The sequence below is a fragment of the Hirundo rustica genome, chromosome 1 (assembly GCF_015227805.2).
Source record: "Hirundo rustica isolate bHirRus1 chromosome 1, bHirRus1.pri.v3, whole genome shotgun sequence".
In the NCBI taxonomy this organism is placed as follows: Eukaryota; Metazoa; Chordata; class Aves; order Passeriformes; family Hirundinidae; genus Hirundo; species Hirundo rustica.
The window spans coordinates 96,503,000-96,527,456 of record NC_053450.1 but is presented as its reverse complement, the minus strand read 5'-3'; the positions used below and the strand labels follow the sequence as shown (position 1 = coordinate 96,527,456).

The following is a 24,457-nucleotide window of genomic DNA, read 5'->3' as shown; positions in this document are numbered from 1 at the left end:
GAAGCTGAATGCCTTCATATGTTTGTTTTCTTCACATATTTGAAGTATCCCTTTCCTGAAATTTCCAGGAGCTATTATACATATTACTGGATTGGTTGATTTTATTTAATTTAATCAGTAAATAAAAGCTAAATGAGAAAAAAACCCGACTAAATATATATCCTACTTTGGTAAGTGAAAAGTAGCTCAGGATCTGATTCTGTTAACTCTACTGACAATTGTGCAGCATCTGAAATACACGACACTATTTCCAAAAGAGAGTAACACTCAAGGCTGAATCAAGGTGACCTTCAGAAAGGACAAGTACAGGGGAGCGTGAGCCTTCCCACTCTTGTTAAGCCACCAGGGATTGCCAGAACACCTGGACCAGCTAATAAAGTTAATAAAATGTATGATTGAGTCTTCTGCTCTATTTTAAAAGAGATAGGCAGGCACCTAAATAATTTCCTCACCCACCTGGTAATTACTTCTAACTTTTAAGGTCCCACCGTTTACATCTTGTGTGAGGTCGTTTACACCTCTGCAGGACATCACTGGGCGTAACAGCTGGTCCATTCAGGTGGCGTTAATAGATTACAGGATGGAAAATTGTTCCCCAACATGTTTTTTTTCATGATTGGCTTCTCTGTCTTTCCCTGAAGCAATAACAGGACTGATAGATGGCATGCAGAGCTTTTGTTTTCTGTAGTAATGCCAGCTCAAGGAAAAGGCCACTCTTTGCTAGCCAGAGAACTTTTAGAGCTTTTAGAATTTAAGGGCACAGAAGAATGTTGGATAACTTATTCTGATCTCTGTATTGCAAGAATTTCACCTTTGTAACTTGATGTGCAATGGATGTTTTTGTTTGGATTGAAGTAGAGTCTGTTTAGCTGAGGGCTAAACAAAAGGGCACTGAGCTTTTACATGAAAATATCTAGAAGCACAAAATCCACTAATTTTCTTCCTAGTCTGCCCCAGTAATGAATCACCTTGGTATTACTGGCATATAGTAATCCCAGTAAATACTGGCATATAGTTTCCCATATGAATTTATAAGGATTCAGCTTTTATCCATGCCTTATTCCCCTCCTTAATTTAAAGGTCTTTTAGATGATACAGTTCTTCTCCCCTCATAAAAACCCCACTTATGTGCCTAATCCACTCACCCTCCTTCCAATAATTTAAATCAACTGAAATGTTCAAGCTTCTTATTCTATGGCATTTTCTCCAGGTGTCTAAGATTTACAGGTTTTTAGCCCTCTCCCAATTTTTCAAAACAGCATTAAAAATATGAATGTGAGAACTGACTACAATATTCTAGTATCAGTCTCACCAGTACTGTATACAGGCACAAAAAGTCTTCCAGCTTCCTATTAATATTCCCCAGCTTAGATATTCAAGGATGGCATTAACCCTTCTGACTTTATGCTGCAATGGGAATTTATGGTTGTTTGTACCCTAAAAATTATTTAGAGCCTCATTTTGGGAACCAGAGTCCCTGCTTTTCCATGAGGAAGCCTGCATTCATCTTTATTGCAAAATTTTGCATTTGACTATGAAAATGTGCTCCTTCTAGTAGTTCCAGCTTGCCAAGAAATCCAGGCTTCTCTCATATGCTTGCTCTGTCTTCATTATTATCCCGCTCCACCCAAAAAATATTATTAGCCTATTATTATGAGTCCCTATTCATTGTTGTGTATTATTTGGGTTTCTATTGTATTTCATTTTTATATTGGATTTTGTAATGGTTTCTTCTGTACTCCCGTTCCCCTGGAAAATGTATCATCCCGAGGTTTGTCCCTGTTCCTTTTCTCTGCCCATTCTCCCACGCTGGAATGTAATCCACCTCTGTTCCGCTCCCTCCTTATCCCTGTTTGCGTAGTGGCTTGTCCCCCCCGTTAGCCCCTTCCCCCTGGCTAAAAGCCAAGAAAAGCATGTGGAATGTCTCTTGGCTGGGGGACAGGGACTGGGCTCCTGACCCCGGCAGGGGCAGGACCACAGGAGAAAGACTGAATAAAGCCCTGATTCTCCCGGGATCAAGTGCAGACCTTCCTTTTGCCATCGGCGGGAGCCTGCTCTCTCTAAAGGAAAAGGTTCACAGCCACACTGGGATCTATGGGGCCCTGAGGAAAAATCCTTCCGACTGTGGTTTGCCTCTCAATCTAGCCGAGGCAAAAGCAGAGCCAGGGGGCTCTGAGAGAGAGAGAGAGAGAGACACCACACCTATTTATGCTTAGAGTATTAGTAAAAACTAGTAAGGTTCCTAAACTCTCATAATCCTTAAAGCAGTTGTTCAGCTCTCACTTAAACCTGGGAACAACTAAAAACTAAATAAATCTCAGTTTTTAAAGTAAAATATCCCTTGTGCTTAGAATTCAGGATACTGGAGCCCTGATGGTTAATTACCGTAAAAGGCACGTGTTTTGGAAATGACATCTTAAAAAACATTATTAGGACAACACAGTGTTAACTACTACCCAGTACTACCATGCTCAAAATTTAAATCAGAAAAAGCCCTTAAAATAAAGATCTGATAATAAATCACATATCAGTCAACATACCAAATGTTTTATCTTTTTTCCTGGCTGTTCCTGAATGAGTCTGATTCCAAATCAAACTACTCAGCTGAGATGTAACCTGAGCAGACCTCGCAAGTGAAGGGTGGGTTTAACTGTACACAGGGTGCTCAGTCAGATGCAGGGGTCTCTCTGGAGCAGCTGGATCCATTTTCCATCTGTGTGCATTTTACTTTCAAGGTGACATGACAGTAAATGCCTCTGGTCTGGGGATGATCACCCTCTTTTCTGCTTGTGGCAGTGGGGTGCAAGCCATCCAGCCCCTGGGTGACAACACACGGAAAGAGCTGCTTTCAGGGGAGCTCAGCCTTCAGCTCAGAGGCATCACTTCATGGGGTAAAGCACTGCCTTAGTAGCTGAAGTTCACAAACATTTAATGACCACGGGGGCTGCGAAATAAGACCAAACATTTAGTGTCAAGCTTGGACTTGAGAGGGCATGAATTCTTCAAAATGTCCCCACCCCCAACTCCTCAGATTGCATTTCAGCACATATGTGAAGAAAATGTCAATGTCCTCCTCTACCATTTTTCAGATGAGCTCTCACTGGCCTACATACAATCAATCCTACGGAAGTGAGCTGCTTACAGAGAGAGGGACTAAACCCTTAGGAAATTTGATGAACTAAAGAATAAACAAAGTATTGTAAAGCTTGATTTTCAAGGGCATAAATCATCCACAGCTTACACTTGAGAATACTAAGCAGGTCTGAAAATTGGGACAATTGCTCTGTTTCTGCTGTTAAGTTGCTGCCTCAGCTTCCCTGGCCTTTACATCACCCTACAGCATCAAAATACTTTAAATGTGGTTTTTACACTGGCGCACTGAGAGTTCATTCAAATTGTTAAAGTACCTTTAGGGAAAACTGATCTGTTAGCTGTAAACTTAACCTCAAAACATTAAACCACAACAAAGGCTGGTTTTTATACCCAGAGTAGCTAGTTTGTCACCCGGTTAAACATGTCAGAAAACAAATCTCGTGGGTAAGGCTATCTGCTGGTGTGAACTGACTAAGCTGAGCTGGCAGGGCAGAGTTTGGCCCAATCTTCCCTCAGTTTTAAATGACATAATGCTTTCTGTGCTCTACCCAGCCAGCCCTCCACATCTGAATATATACTGAACACAATACCCGCATATCTGCTGGAGTGATTTTGCCTGTCACTTCTCCTGAGGAGATAACAATGCAAAACACACTCTACCCCAAGAAAAGCTTCACTTACCCGATCCTCTTCTTCTCTGACATCTGGCATGGTGCTGATGCAGAGGCTGACAGCAGTGATGGCAACAAAGGAGATTGAAATACAAGCAAAGATCTTTCCTGGGATCCCTGAGTGGGGGTTCTCCACCATATCCCTGAGCTTTTGCATGCATAAACTCAGTCGGCTGTTGTCCTGGAAGGCACATTGCGTAGCTTCATTAAATATCATCTCTCTTTCAAACAGCCTGGCTTCAGCTGCCTCTTCCTCTTTCTGTCGCAATCTCTTTTTACAGCACCACTCCAGGTGGTCCTCTTCTATCCCCCAGTACACAAGTTCCTCCTGGAATGAAAGAGCGCACATCTCCCTGAGAAGCCTCAGCTTCCCAGCTGTCAGGAATGTCATGATCGTTTTGAAGGCACTAGGATTACGATCAAAAAAAAATTCATTGCAGCTAACATCATAATCATCGCAGATGTCCATGATCTCATCATAATTGTTGCAAGATTTTAGCTTCCCGAGCCTGGTCAAGGGGCAGTTCTCCAAGGTGGTCCAGGGAATTTTGTACTTAATACCACCTACGTTGATAATCACAAACCTTGATCGGTCATCCAAGCGGGCTAAGCAGCACAGGTCTTCTCCAGGATGCAGAAGTTTGGCCTTTTTGTAGAAGAATCCTTTCTTGGTTTGCACTTCACACAGGTTTTCCAAGTTGTTGAAGGAGCGGGAGCTGAACTCAGGATCTGCATTCCCAGTGAGCAACGCCATTTCGTGGTACATCTGTTGAGTTCATAGAGAGGTTGAGGCTACTCAAACAAAAGTATCTGGAGCTTGACCTGAAAGTCTATCTGTAAAACAAGATTTTAAAATTACAAGAAAAGTAGTGCACTCTTAAATGATAACAATCCTATCCCCTCCCTCCCAGGAATGGCATTCTTTATGGCATTCATTTTCCCCCCATTATTTTAGGACTATAGCCACCTGGGGAAAGAACTTACACTACAATCAGGTCAGAAGCCATGCTTTTACTTCTAGAGGGTTTAGTTAGTGGTTGAATGGAAACAAAACCAGTGTATTATCATTTTTAGAAATTTCTAGAGGTTCAAGCTATATCCTGGACATCAGTGCATACTAGAAGAGAAATCTAGTCAGAGTTTAGCAACTTAATAAAAAAAACTTAGTTGCAAATGGGTTTTTTTGGTTATTTTGGCCCATCTACATTATATTCCTATTACAAAAAGCCTACAGGGTGAGGATAAAATGGATACTTACAGTGCAGTCAGAAACGTGATGCCAGAAATGTGGGTAATTCCCAACCTAAATTCACCAAGCCTAGGTAGCAATAGCAATGAATATGTGGGAGCTGAGGGCATGTGGGGTCTGAGCTGAGACCAGAGCTTGCCTGGGAGCCTGGAACTTCTAAAAGCTCTGCTGTGGGCTTGGCTGCAGCTGTGGACAGGGTTCCAAGCAGCCTGTCAGCAGCTCTGAAACAGGAGATCAAACCTCAGAATGAAGCTGAGTTGCAAGTTGCTGTTCTTACTTACGGATAGCACAGAACCCAACTGGTCACATTCAAAAGGAATTATGTATAATTCCAGGATTTAATTTGTGCCTTCTACTTATCCGTCCTTTACCACACTACAATCCACATTGCTTCCTTACTTTCTCTAAAGCTCATCACAGGCATTCTGCAATGCTGTCTCTCTAAAATGATACTGGGATGTGTTGAAATGCTACCATGTAATCATATTTGTGAATCACCCAAAACTTCCTGAATTGTTCAAATATGAAGCAGGAAACAAGAAGTCAGTGTAAGATGACTGGGTCTCCACACAAAGACCCAGGCTAGGAATGGATGCAGTGATGTGGAACAATTTTAAGCAGAGGATGAAGAAACCAAGAAAGAGCTGACTAGTGAAGGATAAACTGACATTTTTGATGACAGAATGGTAATCATGAGGCAGTAACTCCACAATTTATAAGCAACATTCTCCAATTCCATCTGAATGTCATGCCTCAGCTGGGAGAGAACAACAAATGGGTGCTAGGAAAAACTGGAGAGCATACGCACTCAAACATATTTCCAGAGGAACTGCTTCCTTTGTCTGTAATCGGCTCACCAACTCTTAGCTCATTAGACTTAGTCAAAGCGATCTCTGACAGAGACTGGTGAATACTTTCAGCCACAGCCCTGAATCACCCTCTCAACATTCTTACAAACCACTCTCAAACAACAGCACTGCAGTAACAGTGGTACTTTTGCTTCAACATTCCTATGAGTATCCAGTCCCTGAATTTAAGAACACTTATATCAGATATTTGTAAAAAGCCACAGAAGGGTTGCTTTACATGCAAAAAGCTACAGTCACCTAAAGACACTTTTCAGCACCGTGAAAATGCCAAAATCTCTCCAATTTCACTTCGGGGAAGAGAAATAATTGTTTAAACATCCGTTTCTACAGCGCAACATAAGCCACAGAAAAGAGCTCCTTCATCTGGCTAAGGGCCAATAAAGGGCAGCACGCACTCTGAGGAATGGCTGCTTTTACAGCACAGGCTTGAGTGCAGCTGGGATTGCAAATACCATTACTGTCACTGCGAGAGCACACTGTCAGCACGGCATATGCTTTAAGGATTTGGCCTCTTGTTGCTTTCTCTTGGTAAGATAAAATATTCACTGTCTCTACTGGGGGCTCTGCGCTTTTGTTTTTATGCCTCACTTGTTCCACAAGTCAACATACTAAAAGGAGTTTACATTGTTTTGACATCAAGGCCAGGATTTGTTTTTTCCTCTCCCCCATGTAGCAGGCTGTTACATGAAGGGGCCAGATACATTTCACAGAACTGCTTTGAATCTAAACTTATATGCATTTCCTCCTCCTTCTAAGCAGCAGCTGTGAAAATCTGTAAGCATGTTGTTTGCTACAAAATCTATGAATTACAGAGGGTTAGTTTTTTTAATTTTGTGGATATAAAATGGTGTTGCTTAAATCTAAAGCTAAAGCATGAAGATTTTTTTTTTTTTTAAACCATCAGTGGATAAATAGAAAGTGAGAGAGAAGTAGTTACAAATTAAAGTTGCCTATGATTTAACAGGTTGATTCTGGACAGTGCAGGTAGCATCAGATGCTGGAGTTCAATAACTAAAATGAATTTTCTGACATCACAATTCAACATCCCAGAATTCATAATAGCTTGCAGCATTTGTTTTGGAAATCTCATATTTAATCTCAGATTAAAAGATGAGCATGTGAAGACAGCTGTATTTCTTATTCTCCTTGGCACTTCCACTTTGTGAGCTGACTGCTGAAGACCAGGCTCAGATGTCAGTGGAACAGCTTGTGGTGCCATTTTAACTGTCCTATAAGAAACCAAAATACTTTGGGCTCCCAATCTGGCATTTATACTGAGAAGTAAAACAAGCCTGGAAGGTCTGCTTCTGATCTTATGTGCATGGAATGTATCATGACTTCCACTAAATATTAAAGGGTGTTTCAAAATTATGTATGTCTTAAAATACTCTCTGCACGCTAGGGTTATCTAACGTATGCACATGCCTGCAGTAAAGCATCCCATTGAAGATTAACATTAAAAGCCAATACTTCCAGAAATGATACTACATTATCATCCAGTTGGCATTTCTACTATTTAATCTGACACATGGGTGCATGAAAGACCATTAAAACACAGTATGGAATAAGCTGCCCATCACAGGGATGAAGAACAGAAATCAACTCTGTATTTGTTGTTCATAATTTTGAAGTCCTGTGGGAGAATGTTGTATGAATATTTCATGCTGTATGAATATTTCAGTTTGAGGATCATATACAGGGTGGGTCATACATTGTGTAGATTCTTCTTCTTCTCTCTCTCTTCTTTTTTTTTTTTTTTTTTTTTTTTTTTTTTTTTTTTTTTTTTTTTTTTTAAGTACAGTCAAACAATTTTTATTCACTAAGAAGTACTTTCTTTGGCCATCTGTGTATACACATGTATATGTCGGCACACACACACACAAGTTCAGCTACACTTTGTCAGCAGTAGACAGCTAAGATCTTCACAATACAGGTATTTCTCATCAAAGGTTTTAAAGATTCAATAAATGTCAGAAGCACACGACTGCCTCATATTCTTCATTTTGTTGAATTATTTCCTCAGTGGAGAGAGGGCTATTTCTCTGCTTACTGCCTTTTCACTTTGCTTGCTCCCAGTACTGCTCTTCACACAAACATTCCTCATTATCCCGTTCTCTGAGTATCGCTGCATCCAAGTCATATGTGATTCTGCATGTGGGTCCCCTGGTCTCAAGCTGCCTTGGATAAGGATCAAAAATAGGGCAAAATCATCCTCTTGGTAAAGAGGATCATGTTCTTGGTAAAGAGCAGCCTGACAAGGATAGCTTGAAAACAGTGATGAAAGGCAGGTAGGGGTGGAGCAAAGACTGCAGGGTATCACGGCAGGAGAGACCTCATGAGAAAGGGTGGCCACATAAAGCGTGTGCACATAAATGAGGGTAGAGGAAAGTGTCATGGGCAGAGTGCTCACACCTGTTCTGAGAAACTAGGCTGATCAGGTGGCTCTGAAGGGCCCGGGGGGAAAACAGGGAGAATTCAGAGGTCTTTGTGCAGTTGCACAGAAGAAAGCTGTAACTTTGAAGGTGGTCAAACACTGAAAGAGAATGATGAAGGTGGTGGAGGCTCTGTCCTTGGGGATGTTCAAAACCCATCTGGACACAGTTCCAAGTAATCTGTTCTAGCTGATGCCATTTTAAGCAGTGGCAGATAAATCAGATGAACTCTGGAGGTCCCTTTCTACTTGAACTACTCCGTGATTTTGGGAAGAGTCTCTTTTTAACTGCTGCTGTAAATGACAAAGTATTGAGAGTTTACATTTGTGCTACAGTAGCAAGAGGAAGCCGTGAGACCTTTTAGTAATTAATGTTTCAAGATTTCCTTTGTGAAATTAAACACATCTTGACAGACATCAGGTAATTGTGTCATAATTTAAAGCCACAACCATGAAACATATATTAGGGTGACTACAAGAAGTTTTATCTCAATTCCAAAGAGAGTTGAGTCAGTGAATCTGTTCTGCAGTGCTCAGCTAGTTAGGCATGTGCTGAAACTTGGCAGTGCTGCCTGGGACCAAAGCAGTTCCCACTTCTTACTGTGACGTGATTTACAAATCATAGCACACATGATCACTTTAATACCAAACCTTATACATGCAATTGACCATACATTTGGTGATATTACAGCTAATAGTGTGGACAAAGGGGCTTAGGAGATCCAGTTTACTCTTGTACTTACTACAATCTAGTAGAACTTGGACTCCTGATAATGAGTCCTTGCAGTCACTGTGGAAACATGGAAAGGAAAGCACCTGCCCACGAGGCTTACAAAATGCAAAACAGATGGGTGTGAGAAATATACAAATTTAAAAGCAAAACAAAACAAACCCCAACAAAACAAAGCCAAAAATGGGACTGGGAGAATACAATAAACCAGAAGCAGCTTAGCCTAGAAGGCAGACTCTATGGGATTTAGCTTCTGAGTTTGTCCACACTGAACATGATCATGAACATGATTATCCCTACATAATTGTTGTCACAGAATCGTAGAACCATTTATGCTGGAAAAGACCCTCCGGGGATCCCTGAGGGTCTCCATTACCCTGACACTGCCAAGTCCACCACTAAACCATATCCCAAAGTGCCACATCTTTGGTCTTTTAAATACCTCCAGGAATGGTGACTCACACACTTCCCTGGGCAGCCTCCAATACCAGACCACCTTATCAGGGAAGAAATGCTTCCTAATATCCAATCTAAACCTCCCCTGGCACAACTTGGGGCTGTTTCCTGCTGCCCTGTGTCTTGGTACTTGGGAGAAGAGACTGAACCTCACGTCACTACACACTGCTTTCAGGGGAACTGCAACTTGGACACAGTCAAATTTTGCATATTTCTGTATTTATTATCAGTAAACTTTAACATCCCTAACCTCTTAAGCCCCTGCTTAGGGAAGGCAATAGCTCAAGAAGTTGAAAAAGTACTAGAATTCTGAACAGCCCTTTATTTTGTCTGTTTCATCAGAGTAACAGGAAGCAGTGACACCACCTCACACACCTAGCTGAGATGTCCCCATCTAACAGAGAAAGGAGGTTTTCTTGTACAGGTATGGAGCACAATAGCAAAGATAGTCTTCTCCAGAGAGCGTTTTGGGTGCCTTGAGGAGGATGCTGTGGTCCAAGAAGCCCAGGAGACTGGTATTGTAATGAAGGCTGCAAAATTCAGCATGTGAAGCTGGACATTGTTGCATACTCTGAGCATACACGTTCCTCAATATTTTCATTAATTCAGTGGAGGAAAAAAGTCATAATTTTCTTCTCTGAACATCCCTCATCACATTTAAGCCACTGCATAATTAGCTGAAACAATTCAATTTGTTAAATGAAAAAAATAACTTGACTCAACATTAATTATTCTGACATATGCCCATAGCTATTTGTCTCCCTTAGATTATGAGTTATCTTGTGTCACTGCACTTGCCAGAGTTCTATAGTGAAAGTATGAACACTGTGACATCTTTAAGAAATCAGGGATTTGATTCAACTACTTACTTGAAGGTATGGGATCTGTATCTTCATAGCTAAACCAAATCTTATTCTGCACGTCCACAAGCCTTTGGCGCCCATTTATCTTTGTACTCTAAATAACACTGAACTATTATTTCTAAGAAGCTATTTGCACACTTCAGTTGCATAGCAGACAAAGGCAGATATGCTAGGTAAAATACAGACAGAGGAAGCACTGCTTATTTTTGCATTCTACCCAGAATGACAGAATTCTGTTCAGGCTAGCAAGCTTCAAGATTTCACAAAGGTCCTAAAACATGTATTTCACTTAAACAGAACTGTAAATAAAAAAACAAGCAGAGACTGCAAGGATTAGGCAGAAAAGCTTTCCCCCACAGAATTATCACTACTTACAATAAAACAGAGCATTGTGTTCAAACCATGCTTTATTTATTTAGGTGAATTAACTCTCAGTTGGTTACCAGAAAACCAGGTTCATAAAATGTATTTTCATTCTCAGTTCTTTTTTCCTGAACAACTGAACAGACTCCAAATATGCAGCAAGTGGATGATGTGCTAAAGGGAAGGTAGAGCTGTACCTCCCAGACTCTGGGAAGATTAGATTGGACACGGAGATTTGTTTGATCCAGTTGCTGTTAACTGCAATCTTGGATTAAGTATACAGGGGCAAGAGCTAAAATTAAAATGTGTTCCGTCTGCACTTGCTTGGTCAGAGATTGAGCCCTGTGAACATGGTACCTTTGACCCTTACTGGCAGCCAGTAGATGGTGAAATTTTTACTCTTCCATGAATCACTCACGAGTTTATTTTAGGAGCCTTACTGATTAATCCTGTTAGTATCCCATTTAATCAGCCAGTCAGATAAGGTACTATGAGTTGGTTGCCAGTCTAAAATATTTCTTTCCCTGTTCTTAGATTGTTAATAAAAAATAACATATAAGAATAAAAGAGTCATCAAAAACTAGTTCTTAAAATATCTGCTCCAGTCATGATTACATACCCACAGCTGGCCTAAGATACAATGTGAATGGCACTATCAAATGTGAAAGTGGCAGACTGTAGTAATTTAAAACAGCATTGTTTGGCCCTCTCACCCAGGAAATTAAACAGATTGTCTCATTTCTGTTGCCAAAATTCAGGAAAACACACACAAACAAAAAAACCAAACCAAAACAAGTTTTGGTGTCTTTGAAAATCACAGAATTATTAGTCAAGTGTTCCAGCTGGTCTGCAGATCACTGTGGGGGGGAAAAGCAGTTTTTAACACAAGCTCTGCTCCTCATACTGATCTTTTTCTGATCCATCCTACTGGTTTTTGCAATTCTATACTTAGCAGCTTCCCACCCACATGATTAATATGCTTGATTTTGTACAGAATATACCAACTAGATTTCTAACTAAAAATAAGAAGGTTCGACTGTGTGATGCCACTCTAGGCCCAGTTTCACATTCAGAAGTACATAAAGACTTGCTGGGGCATTTTTCCTAATAACTGTACCTCTCCTTGTATCTCTTTCAGGGCTGTTCACAGGTTTGTATGAATGGCTGTTAGATACATATGGCTGAATGTGAAAGGATGAGAGGAAACAGCCGCAAATTGTGCCAGGAGAAGTTTAGACTGGATATTAGGAAAAATATCTTAGCTGGAAGACTTACCAGGTATTGGAACAGACTGCTGAGGGGAAGTGGCTAAGTGAAGGTCCCTGGAGATCTTGCAGACATGACACCTAGGGATGTGGTTTAGTGGTGAACTTGGGAGTGCTGGGTTAACAGTTGGACCCAGTGATCCTAAGGGACTTCTCCAAGTTAAATGTTTCTATGAATAAATGCTCTTATTGACTGCTCACAGATTCCAGATGTAGATCTAACTTTTTAATTTCCACATGAAATCCTTTGCAGAAAATATAAATTGTATACAGATGCTTCTTGATTCTCTTGTTAGCTTCAATTAGTGAACACTGGATTTTATGTGTTTTCATGGTTTTTTTGCAGATGACGTTCCTGTTCTCATGTGTGTTCCATGAGTCAATTGTGCACTGACCTCAAAAATATTCCCAAAAATATTGCCAAAAATTAAACATAATTCTGCCTCTGAATTTAACACGATTGTAGTTAATTATTAACATAATTGCATAGAATACCTTTTAAATTTAGACTCATTAAGATTGTATATTTTATCCATGGTTGGAGTTAACAGGAACTGGATCAAACAAAACTCCACATGCAATAGAATTATCTCAGAGAGACTCTGGTTAAAAGATAGCTCCTGGCCTAAAGTCTGTCCACTTTAGCTCATCACCTCTCTTTGTGCGCATCTGGTCTCCCCAGAACTTGCTCTGCCTTGTTTGTCCAAATATCCTTACCAACACTCACAGTGACACACATCTTTTGCACAAGATTAATGTGGCTGTGGTTCCAGAGCCCTTGGATGAGGCATCTCCTAAACAGAGGGGGGTGTTTAACTCTGTGGCACTGGGAATACTGACACAGTAACTACTGCTTGGTGCAGCAAGAATTACCTGCCCTACCTGCTGTAGACAGAATTCAGGAATCCTGTCCTCCAGATGTGTTTTTAAATGAGAAGGTGTTCCAGATATTGCTCTGTATGCAACTTGCATTTCCACAAGAAGTGACCATCACTGCCTGGAGTGGGAATTTCCCAGAGCCCTTTGTGGTGGTTCTTTAGAGAGACCCAGATGAACGTCGATGGCAAAAGGCAAAGAGTCTGCTCTTTATGGGGGGAGGGGGAATCACAGCTTTATTTGAGTTCCAGCCCCTTGAGCTCCTTTAGCTCCTTCCCCGTTCCAACGTGAAAGAGCCAGCCCCACCCCCCCCTCCCCCCGCCAGGGCTTCCACCCAGGGAAAGGGGCCAGAGGCAGGGACAAACCACTACCCAATCAGGGACAAGGTGGGAGTGGAACAGAGCTGGACCACACCTCGGCATAGGAGGATGGGCACCGCCAAGTAGGGACAAACCCCACGACACAGCTTCCAAGGGGAACGGGACACAGGGGAAAACATCACAAAGCCCAACAAAAAAATGAAACACAAGGTAAACCCAACCAATGCGCCACAACATTTCCCCTTTTCTTATTAAATTGAGGAAGAGGAAGGCTCAGTCCGTGGGAGATGCTCAGAGTTTGGACCTTGAATACCTTTAAAGCTGAAAAAGAAAAAAAATGACATCTAGTGCAAACAAACTGTCCAGAAAAACACTGTTAAGGGATAATTAGGAGAGGGTTCAGTGCTTTCTCCTTCTCCAGGCAGCACTGGCCACTTGTGGGGCCTCTGCAGGTGGCTTTGCACTTTTAGGGATGAAAGGTTTCACCCACTCGGCTGTCACCCACTTGAGACTTGGGGGAGTGGACACACAAGTGTACCCGCGACCCCAGGAGACCAGATCATGAGGACTTTTTGTTTCTCTGGTCACTGGATTCTTTACTATCATATCTGGTGACTTTTGCTGAAAAGCAGAACTGGTTAAAGCACGATTAATTAATTCAACATTTGCATTTTCCTTTTTTTTCTCCCCCCTCCTCGGACTTCCCCTATTTATGTCAGCATGCTGGGCAAGCTGGCCCTCATCTTTTAGTTTCTTGAAAGGTTCTCTTTGAGCCCCTGAGACCCCCCCGCCCCCATTGTCCCAAAAGTCCAGTAATTTTCTCTTTAAGGGGCATTGAGATGCCCAGTGTCCAGCCTGATCACACAGGAGACACGTTCTCTTGGGCGGTGGCCGTGGCACAAGCACAGGAGGCACAGTGTCTACAGCAGCAGCTTTTTGTGGTGGCTTGACTCTGGAACTGTGGCTTTGGTGAGCTGTTGTGAAGGGAACCTTCCTGGCACACACCTGGAGCATGTCTTCTAAGGTTGGAGCCGGTTCCATGGGCAGGCTGAGGATAGCTGCCTTGCACTGTTTGTTTGCATCGGCCAGAGCCATCGCCTTCAGGACTTGTTCTTGGGCTCCTTCATTCTTAACCTGTAACTCGATAGCTCTGGTTAATCGCTCCACAAATGCTACAAAAGGTTCTGACAGAAGCAAAGGAATTTCCTGAGCCTGCTTGAGGGCTGAGACCCATTCACTATGACCACATAGATGTTCTAATTGAATTGGGAAATTATTATTATCAACAGCCATTTCAGGATTTTGCCAAAGCTCCAGAAGCAAATCTTCCCAGAGGCCAAAGGGAACCATAGGCTTCCCCACTAAATTTGCTTTTAAAAGGTTGCAGAAGTATTCCCCTCATATCCAAAACTGATCTGAGCTTTGCATAAATCCTGAATCGCTTGTTGGGGGAAGGGCTCACAATCACCATGGACAACACCCCCGTTTTTGACTGTTGATATGTGAAAGGGGTAGCAGACAAGTTGGGATCCCTTCCTGCTTTCGGGTTCCCGGTTTCCCCCCTCTTCCCCTTTGGGGCATGGGAACTGGGACTGTGGGCAGGGAAACCGTGGGAACCAGAGGCAGGGAGGGGCTGGAGGCTTGACTCACATGGGGCAGAGTCGGAGGGCAGAAGTTTGAGGGTAGGGGGCAGAGTCAGAGGAGAGGGCAGTGCCAGGGATGGCACTGAAGAGAAGGAGGGGCCTGGGGAGAGGAAGGGATTGCAAAAGAGATTGTGGGAAGGAGGGACAGACAAAGGAAGAGGCTCCTCGTGGCTCAAGAGCACATGGCTTCAGCCATTTTGGGGAATGTCCTAGGGTAACTTTATGATGCTTGTATCCCCAATCGTCTGTTCTGTTTGTGCTGTATATTGAGTCCTGTGCCTTTAAGACTGGTTCTAAGAGCAAGGAGAAGCGTGGAGTTTGAGAAAACTGCCTGACTCCTCCACATTCTTCTGCGGACGGGGTGTTCGGCGGAGGCTTGGAGAGACTGCAGGACAGAGATTTCTTTGCTTTTAGTTAGTTTCAGCTAGCTAGGGCAGAGAAGTTCCCTGGACTGTTTTTTTCCTTTTTCTTGGAACTGTTTAAACCTGCTCTGGACTGAAAACCCAGGGGAGCACTGGGGGCTGCACCTGTGGCCCACTGGGGCTCGGACCTCGGCATTTTCCAGCAGTGCTGGAGGGACTGGGACTGAGGAGAGACTGAGAGAGAGCCGAGCTACACCCACGGCAAGAACTTTCTCAATTTGCCATCTCACTTCAGAAGGAGAGGTTTTATTGTTTCATATTATTCATTTTTTATACTTGTATGCACTTCATTTGTTTAGTAACATAGTTTTTTCCACTTTTCTCCAAGGAGGTTTTTTTTTTTCCGGACTGGTTGGAGGGAGGGGCCACTGGGGTTTGCTTCCCAGAGGGATCCTATTCAGGGGTTTTCTCCCAAATTTGTCCCCAAACCAGGAGAGGGAACAAAGGAGTCTCCTCCATCTTGTGATCCCCTTTCCGAACTAAGACTAGTTTGGGAATCACTAAGATGGGGGTTTTGAGCGCCTGAACTGTCTGCAAAAGTACAAACTGGGGAAGAAGGGAGTTTGGGGAAAGTTTAGGGGTTTCTCGAGGAATCTGGCCAGAATTCCTTGAGCAGGGGAGCTCTGGCATTTGGGGAAAGCCCGGGGAGCTGCAGCTTCCCTGCCCTGTCTGGCAAGCTGCTTTCCTCAGAATATCTGAGCCTGAGGAAGGGGTTTTAGGGTTGGGAGAGAGGGAGACTGAAGAAACTGGGGAAAATCCACAAAGAACTGTCACTTTTTTATTTTCATTTTGTTTTTGCAATGCAAACCAAATCTGCAAGCTCCAAAGAGCAAAATTTGCTTTTTCTTTATCATTAGGGAGCTTGATTGAGACAATTTTTTTGCAACAGCTTCCCAAAATTCTGGGGAGCTTATTTGCTCTAATGATACATGTGGAAACTGAGAAAACAACCACTGAATTAGTTTTTTCAGCTGTTTCTTTGAACAGTGGGTCCCCCCATCATCCAAGGCACTTAAAATTTGGTAATAGACTCTTTTTTTGAGACACAGACAGCCTAGCACCCATTTTTGGGTCAGATTTTAAGTTTCTGTGTCCCCTTTAACTGTGACTGAGAAACCGAAAGGAAAAAAAAAATCTCGCTGGAGAGAGAAAAGAAAAAAAAAAAAGCCGGAGGGGAAACTGTTACCTTTTCCACCCCCTGCCCAGCTGAAACCGAATGTGCTATTAAAGCATCCTGAAGGTTTACTCTGAAAGCAAAAACCTTCCCCCAAAGGAAAAAACCCTTTTCCCTGAGGATCAATGCCTCTGAATAAGATTTTCCTTAGATCTCAAAGTGGTAATACTCACCAAAAAATCCAGCATTCAGATGAATCTTTCCTTTCTTTCCCAATCACTCCTTTTGCCTGAGACTGACCCTTTTGGTGCAAAAAGAGCTTCCAGTTTGGGTTCCCAGGGTCGGCTTTCCAAGAACATGTGGTCACCTTCTCTGGGAGCAGCCTGCCATTCCAGGGACTTCTTCGCAGCACTCCAATGGGTTTTTTTAAGTCCAAAGGAAAACTACAGCTTTGGTCTGTGGAGTCCTGCGTTTCGGAGACTCCACAGTGAACGCCAAGCCTCATGGGTCTATCTCTCTGTATGGATGGGCTATGTTTCAGGACTCACGTGCCTGCATGAGGTTCCTCGGCCACTGTTGTGGTGCATTAATTGGGTTGATATTTGTAATGTTCTTTTACACCCCCCTCACTGAGATGTAACCTAATGCTGTTTTACCACTAATTGGGTGATGCCTCTGAGTATTGCCTATGGCCCCCGCCCCCTGGGGGAAAAAGTCACGGCGGGGGAGTGGCCAGCACTCTCGGGCTTAGGCTTTCCATCGGATAGGGTCTCAAGGCTGAGCAGGACGTAAGAATAAAAGCAGAACTATCCAACTAAGCCAAGAGAGTCGAGACTCTTCCTTTACCTTCGGCGGTGTCTAGTCTCGTGGGCAAGGCTACAGGCCACATGCTCCAAGCGTGGCTCTTCCAGCTTTCTGGCAGCCCCTTGTGGCTTTGGGCCTCACCTTTGGGCACCATCTGTGGTGGTTCTTTAGAGAGACCCAGATGAACGTCAATGGCAAAAGGCAAAGAGTCTGCTCTTTATGGGGGGAGGGGGAATCACGGCTTTATTTGGGTTCCAGCCCCTTGAGCTCCTTTAGCTCCTTCCCCGTTCCAACGTGAAAGAGCCAGCCCCACCCCCCCCTCCCCTGCCAGGGCTTCCACCCAGGGGGAAGGGGCCAGAGGCAGGGACAAACCACTACCCAATCAGGGACAAGGTGGGAGTGGAACAGAGCTGGACCACATCTCAGCATAAGAGGATGGGCACCGCCGAGCAAGGACAAACCCCACGACACAGCTTCCAAGGGGAACAGGGGACACAGAGGAAAATATCACAAAACCCAACACAAAAATGAAACACAACATAAACCCAACCAATGCACCACAACAGCCCTTCACTTCTATTCTGTGCAGTCTTTACCCAGGAACATCTACATTTTCCCATTGTGGTGAACTGGAAATACTGCAGCAGCTTGAAGAAAATTAAAAAATTAAAATCTGTGCTCAAATAAATAGGAAAACTATTACTATGACTAACAAAGAACCCCTCATGTATTTATACAATTTTAACATAAAATTCTGTTTCAAAATATCTATTTCATTACATCTTCTGTCCTGAATCCCTCTTAGACAAATGTGATAGCAACATCAACTTTCCCAACAAAAGCTGACAGGACAAAGCCACAGCACCTGTGTATAAGCACTGATTCTTTTGTTTCCTGGAATGGTGGGAGACAGTTTACATTTTTTCCCCTGAAACAGGTAGAGAGAGGCCTTTTGCAGTTCGGCTTTACAGATGCATTTCCACATTCTTACCCTGCTATCAAAGAGGATGAAAATGACCTCTAATAGTCTAAGGCATCTCTGTAATTTCTCTCACCAGCAACCCACTTCCCCCTCCACTGATTTGCCATTGCTGCATTCAGTAGAGAAACACTTTAATTCATTAAACACACTCACTCACTTAAAGGATCATCTGATAATGTAATCAGTTTTAATGTTTAATAAAGAACCAAAATTATTAGAAAACTCTGCAGTTTCTCTAATGCAATTATTTCAGTCAGCTCACAGACTGAGAATGCTAGCATTTTTAAGACCTTGCTCTCTATAAAATTTCAATGGACTTATCTACACAATGCAGTGGGAATGAATGGATTCCACTGTGAAGATGATGGCTTTAAAATCAGGTAAAATATGACTGATCCAGTTATCAGCAATGGATATTAAGCTATCCTTATGAAAGATTCAATATGATTTCTGAAGATATGCAATATTTTCAGCAATCATAAGGAATCCTTCATAAATCAACTCTCCTTTCAAAAGCAGTAGAATAGATACATGACGAAGGCTGACAGTCTAATTATTCATGTATACAATAGATGAAAATATTTCACTGATATCTTGCTGAAGAAGCCTGGCAGATCAGATGTCATGCAGACACGCTCTGATTTAACATTTCCAGAGAACTGCTATAGTGACAGATGTGTGAGAACTCAAAAAAACCCTGAGTTTTATGTGATGCACATCAGATCACATACTGATTTACCAGGGTTCATAGCCGAGAACAACAGAAGGACTGATGCTCTTGCTGCGCCTGTGGAGATGGCCCCACTCCCAAACATCTTCGAACAAGCGAAGATCAGCCATCAGCTTTTACACCAGAATGCACCAGGCCTAGTCCGCCAGTTCCACCTAACTCGGGAACAGGCTTGGGAAATTGTGGCAACGTGCCCCTCGTGCCAGCAACACGCACTCCCAGCCCTTAGTGCAGGAGCAGACCCCAGGGGATTGAACAGCTGTGAGGTACGGCGGGTCGACATGACACACATCATGTCCTTTGGCAGGCAAAGGTAAGTCCATGTATCTGTGGACACCTTTTCTGGAGCTGTCTATGCCTCTGCCCATACAGGGGAGAAGTCTAGTGATGCCATGAAACACCTAATACAGGCTTTCTCCTTCCTGGGCATCCCCAAATCCATAAAAACTGATAATGGACCCACGTACACATCCAAGGAGTTCAGAAGCTTCCTGCAGCAATGGGGAGTAGAGCACAAAACAGGCATCCCCTACCCCCCAACAGGTCAGGCCATCGTGGAAAGAACCCACCAAAACCTCAAAAGGGTCCTCAGCCAACAGCTGTCAGTCTCTAAAAATAGAAACACCCCAAATCTAGTTATCCAAAGCCCTGTTAACTCTGAATTTTTTAAATTGCACATTTGAAAATCTTAACCCACTGATTGTGTGCCATTTCAGAGAGAACTGCCAACTGCAGCTGAAAGCAAAGCCACCGGTAATGGTAAAGGATCCAGCAACCAGGGAAACAGAGGGTCCTCGTGATCTGGTCACCTGGGGTTGTGGGTACACCTGTGTGTCCACTCCCTCAGGTCTCAAATGGGTGCCAGCCAAGTGGGTGAAACCTTTCATCCCTGAAAGTGCAAAGCCACCTGCAGAGGCCCCACAAATGGCCACTGCTGCCTGGAGAAGGAGAAAGCGCTGAACTCTCTCCTTCTAATTATCTTTTTCCTTAACAGCGTTTTTCTGGACAGTTTGTTTGCACTAGATGTCATTTTTTCTTTTTCAGCTTTAAAGGTACTCAAGATCCAAACTCTGAGCATCTCCCATGGACTGAGCCTTCCTCCTTCTCAACTTGATAAGAAAGGGGGAGATGTTGTTGTGTATTATTTGGGTTTCTATTGTATTTCATTTTTATGTTGGGTTTTGTAACAGTTTCTTCTGTACTCTCCGGTTCCCCTGGAAAATATATCATCCCGAGGTTTGTCCCTGCTCCTTTTCCCCGCCCATTCTCCCACACTGGAATGTAACCCAACTCTGCTCCACTCCCACCTTATCCCTGATTGAGTTGTGGCTTGTTCCTGCCTTTAGTCCCTTCCCCCTAAGCCAGGAAAACTACGTGGAATGTCTCTTGGCTGGGGAACTGGGACCGGGCTCATGACCCAGGTGGGGGCAAGACCACAGGAGAAAGACTGAATAAAGCCCTGATTTCCCCCCAATCAAGTGCAGACCCTTTCCTTTACCATCAGCGAGCGCCTGCTCTCTCTAAAGGAAAAGGTCCACAGCCTCTCTGGGATCTACGGGGCCCTGAGGAAAAATCCTTCCAACTGTGGTTTGCCTCTCAAGCTAGTCAAGGCAAAAACGGAGCCGGGGCTCAAAGAGAGACAGCCACTCCAGCTATGAAAAATAAATTAAACCTAACCACCTAAATATCCTTTTCACGTGCTAGAATCTCCTGCTTTTGTTTGGCCTCTTGCTTTTGTTTTACGCATAGTCTACATTCCCTCTGCCATGACAAAACTGGGAATTTGTTACAGTGACAGAAAAATCAGGATCACTTAATTTGCCAGTCTATAAGAGTAAACTAGCTACTTTTCATACTGTATGTACAGGCATCATGTGAGCACTCACTGGTAGCTGTGTTGGAATGCCTGGATATTGTGTGTTTGTCAGACAGCCATAAAGATTTATAAATACACAGCTACAAACTGCAGATGAAGTCTTGCAGTAGGGACAGGCTACATGCACCTAAATTAATAAGGCATTTTAATTCTCCATACAAAAAGATGCAGAATGTCTTTTTGCATGTAAACGTGTTGAGATTTTCAGACTCTGGTGATTTTGCACACAGAGAATCAGTGCTTCCTCAGGTTCAGCACAAAGAACTGGATTCTGTGTGATTCTACCAAATGAGAGGAAGAAGAGGAAGCTGTATGGAAACCACTACACAGGAGCCTTTTTGAGCACTGAGTCTCAGATTATAGGGACAGGATGGGGATAAGGTGAGAGAATAGACAACGTTGCCTCATTTCCATCTCATTTCACACTCCTTAATGTCTTTATTTCCAACCAGAAAGCCAGGAGCAATGAAGACTCCATAACCCCAGTCAAGCCACCACAGACAGACAGCTGGGAGGAATTTTATACAAGTTACAGACATATTCATTCCAAATTCTCCTGAAAGTGCCATAGTTGTTGCTGAGCACTCCCCTTACAGACGTCTGCTCCTGTGTCCATCCCACTTTTTAATGAGTGATCCCCTCAAGAAAATCTTGAGCTCAATTTTTTTCTAAAGCATGAATAAGACACATTTATCCATTAGCTTGCTTTCCTAATACTGAAAAGGCGAAGGAGTCACTTGCGGTATCTTTTCTTACTTCCCATAATCTGGCAGATCTCTTCTCCTTTCAATCAGTTTCTGTAGTCTCTCTCCAAGTTATTCTTTGCTACAGCAACATACTTTTCCTCTTATTAAGGACCCTTTCACCCCAAATCAATGACATGTACTATCAACCCACCATGCATCAGCTCTGGCTCCTCATTACCAGGTCCATTTTTCCTTCTGCAGACACTTGCATAATTACATTATGTGAAACAGCTTATAGAAATCAGCAGTCATTGTCATATCTTTTTAAGAATTGACCTGCAATTGTTATCTACTGCAAAACTTCATCCCAATTTTAGCCATCAAATCTAAGCCATTAAGTCAAAAGTTGACTGAATATGGATTACAGAAGCTGCATTTCAGAAAAAATAATGTGCAATTTATCTACCTAGGCCGTAGGTAGATAGGGTTATGGTGATCTCATCCCCACAGACTGTAAAATTGATTTTTGAAACAATACTTTAATTACCTTCTGTAAGAGTCAGTCTGAAATTCCCCTCATTTGCCTCACGATTGTCATAAGGACCCCGAGGACCCCACTGCAGTTCTGGCCTGCTCGAGGTGGATGCTTGCCAATCGTCTGCAAATGCATTCTCCTGTGTCACCACGCCACGGTACACTGGCTTTGCACAGTGTAATGGCAATTCTGTACCTGACCTGCTTCATGCTCTCGGCTCCACAACAATAGCCTATGAATTTCCCCACCTCTTGGCCAAGTGGACTTTCTGGGGTAACTCAGGTGGTCCCCCACAGAAGATCCCTCATCTGCTTCATAACCACCGTGACAGATGGAGATCAAAGCCCCCTTCCAAGGACTGAGATTGAGACCTCTATATGAAGCCCCTTTCAAGGACTGAGACACGAGGCCCCTACAACCCTAATACGGGGGGGTGGGGGCTGACTTAACCAAAGCAAGATGTTTGCCTGCAGGTGTGATTGTTGGACCAAGAAGACAATGGCTCTCGCTCACTGCTGAGAGCGTGGACAACCTGTTCCCCCTCGGTGGCTTCAACAGACTTACCTGTTCCCCCAGTAATTGAGGACTGTAATAAAAACCCCTGAGTTAACCAGAGATTTTGAGAGAGAGACTCTCCCTGATGTGACAGGCGACCCCATCGACTGGACCATGAGGACTTTGTCAGCACATCTGGTAGCTATATCCCCCCTTTCCTCTCCCTCTTTCTCTGTCTCTTTCTCTCACTCTTAATCCCTCTATTGCATTTGCTGTGGTCAATCAATAAAAGGTGCATTTGTTTTAATGCTGAAATCCCCTCTGTGTTGCGTTTTGCACTCTCAGATCAGTAAACAAACCATCACGACCCCCGTTTGTACAAGCGGATCATGACACCTTCCTACCTGGCAAACTTTCTTTGCTGCTTGGTTCAGAAGCTGAGATTGACCCTGCCTTTTCATGTGTGGGCCTGTGCACTAGTGTCGTCTGCTCTCCATCCTCACTCACCGCTGTGCACACCAGCCCAACAGGGCTGGTGAGTAACTATTAGAACACAGGGCAACAAAGCTTTCACCGATATTTTCAAAGAGCAGTGACTAACAGCTCTCTAAATTATCAAAACAGTGGCAAAAATAAATTATATTTAAGGTTACATTTTCACCACCTCCTTATTTGTACATACAAAATACATCCAATAACTGTATCAGCTAATTAGATGTGCAGCTATGCAAATGCCTTTTCAAATGCATCTGTACATGGTCAGATGTAGATTTTTCATACCTGAATAACTGTAAACAAACAAACCAGAAGCCAAATGAAGATTTGGCTATTTATCCTGGAGGATATTGCATATTAAGAAACACATTCTAAGTTGCAGCAGTGTAAATTATTGCTATCCTTTTAGACATTTTCAGCTCCTTCATGGAAAGAATCACATTTGATCCATTAAAAATAAATCTGGTCAGAGCTATTATAAAATGCAGAATGTGCTTCCACAAACAGAACAAGCAAACTTGTGTAATTGGTACATTCGTAATTTATTTCAGAGTCACTCTGTTTTGCTGACATATATCTATTCTTCTTATCACCTTTTCCAACAAGTTGTTTTATGTTCCAATAAAGGTTATCGTAAATCTTTAATTTCTTTCTGATTAATTCTGAATATTTCACTGCTTGAAACTTACAACGACTTATCTGCAGTAGTTACATTTAACCTTCCATATGCCCCTCTTTCTCATACAATTGTTTACATTTTAGGACAAGGACTGGTATCAAACTTCCCTTCTTTTGATTAGGCTTCTTTCCTACTGCTAGGTAGTACGTGTACCCCTTAGACTTTCAGTTTACTAAATTAACTGTCAGCACCTTTTATGATCCTTCAACTTCTTTCGCCTCCACAGATTTATCTCATTTCATTATCCTTGGCATTCCTAAAACATTTCAAATTTTAGTCTACTGAAATTCAATACTAATGCAAGAGGACATAAGGTTCACCCTGACAAGAGATAACTACAGATTTTGAGCATACCTCTCTAGTTAGCCTTGCCCAGTTTTACTTCACCTGCCATTCAATGTCTAGAAGTAGAATTTGGGTGTGCTACATAAACCCTAAAGCCAGAACATGCATTCTGCGCATTCTTTCCCTAGAAAAATATATAGTTCTTTCCATTTCCTGAACAGTTCTTCTCTTCATCACTTTTTCAACTACTCTTAGTGAAATTACATTACCTGACTGCTTTGCCTAAGGCAAATGGATATAGATTATTTCAACATATCTTTGTCTTCTTTTTTCCTTCTGGAGGGTGAGGCCAGCAAATTTTATACTAGACTAGCAACATGCTGCGAAGTTGAAATTCAAAGAAATATTCTGCAGGCTTCCTGCTCTAATTTTTGCTTTGAAAATTAGTACTTCTTTTGGTGACTTGAAACATGAAAAATAACTGTGTGGCCATAAAAGTGCACAGGAAAACAAAATCTGTCAATT

General features: G+C 42.8%; 1 protein-coding gene across 2 annotated transcripts in view; it reads right to left on the bottom strand.

The window, feature by feature from the left end:
- KCNG2 (potassium voltage-gated channel modifier subfamily G member 2) overlaps nt 1-24,457 on the bottom strand; it is a 62,246-nt gene that overhangs the window by 21,363 nt on the left and 16,426 nt on the right. For both annotated transcript variants that reach the window (XM_040068831.2, XM_040068821.1), the window contains exon 2: nt 3,775-4,598. In XM_040068831.2, the coding sequence (XP_039924765.1) occupies nt 3,775-4,530 (756 nt within the window). In that variant the 5' untranslated portion in view covers nt 4,531-4,598. The remainder of the gene's footprint in view (nt 1-3,774; nt 4,599-24,457) is intronic.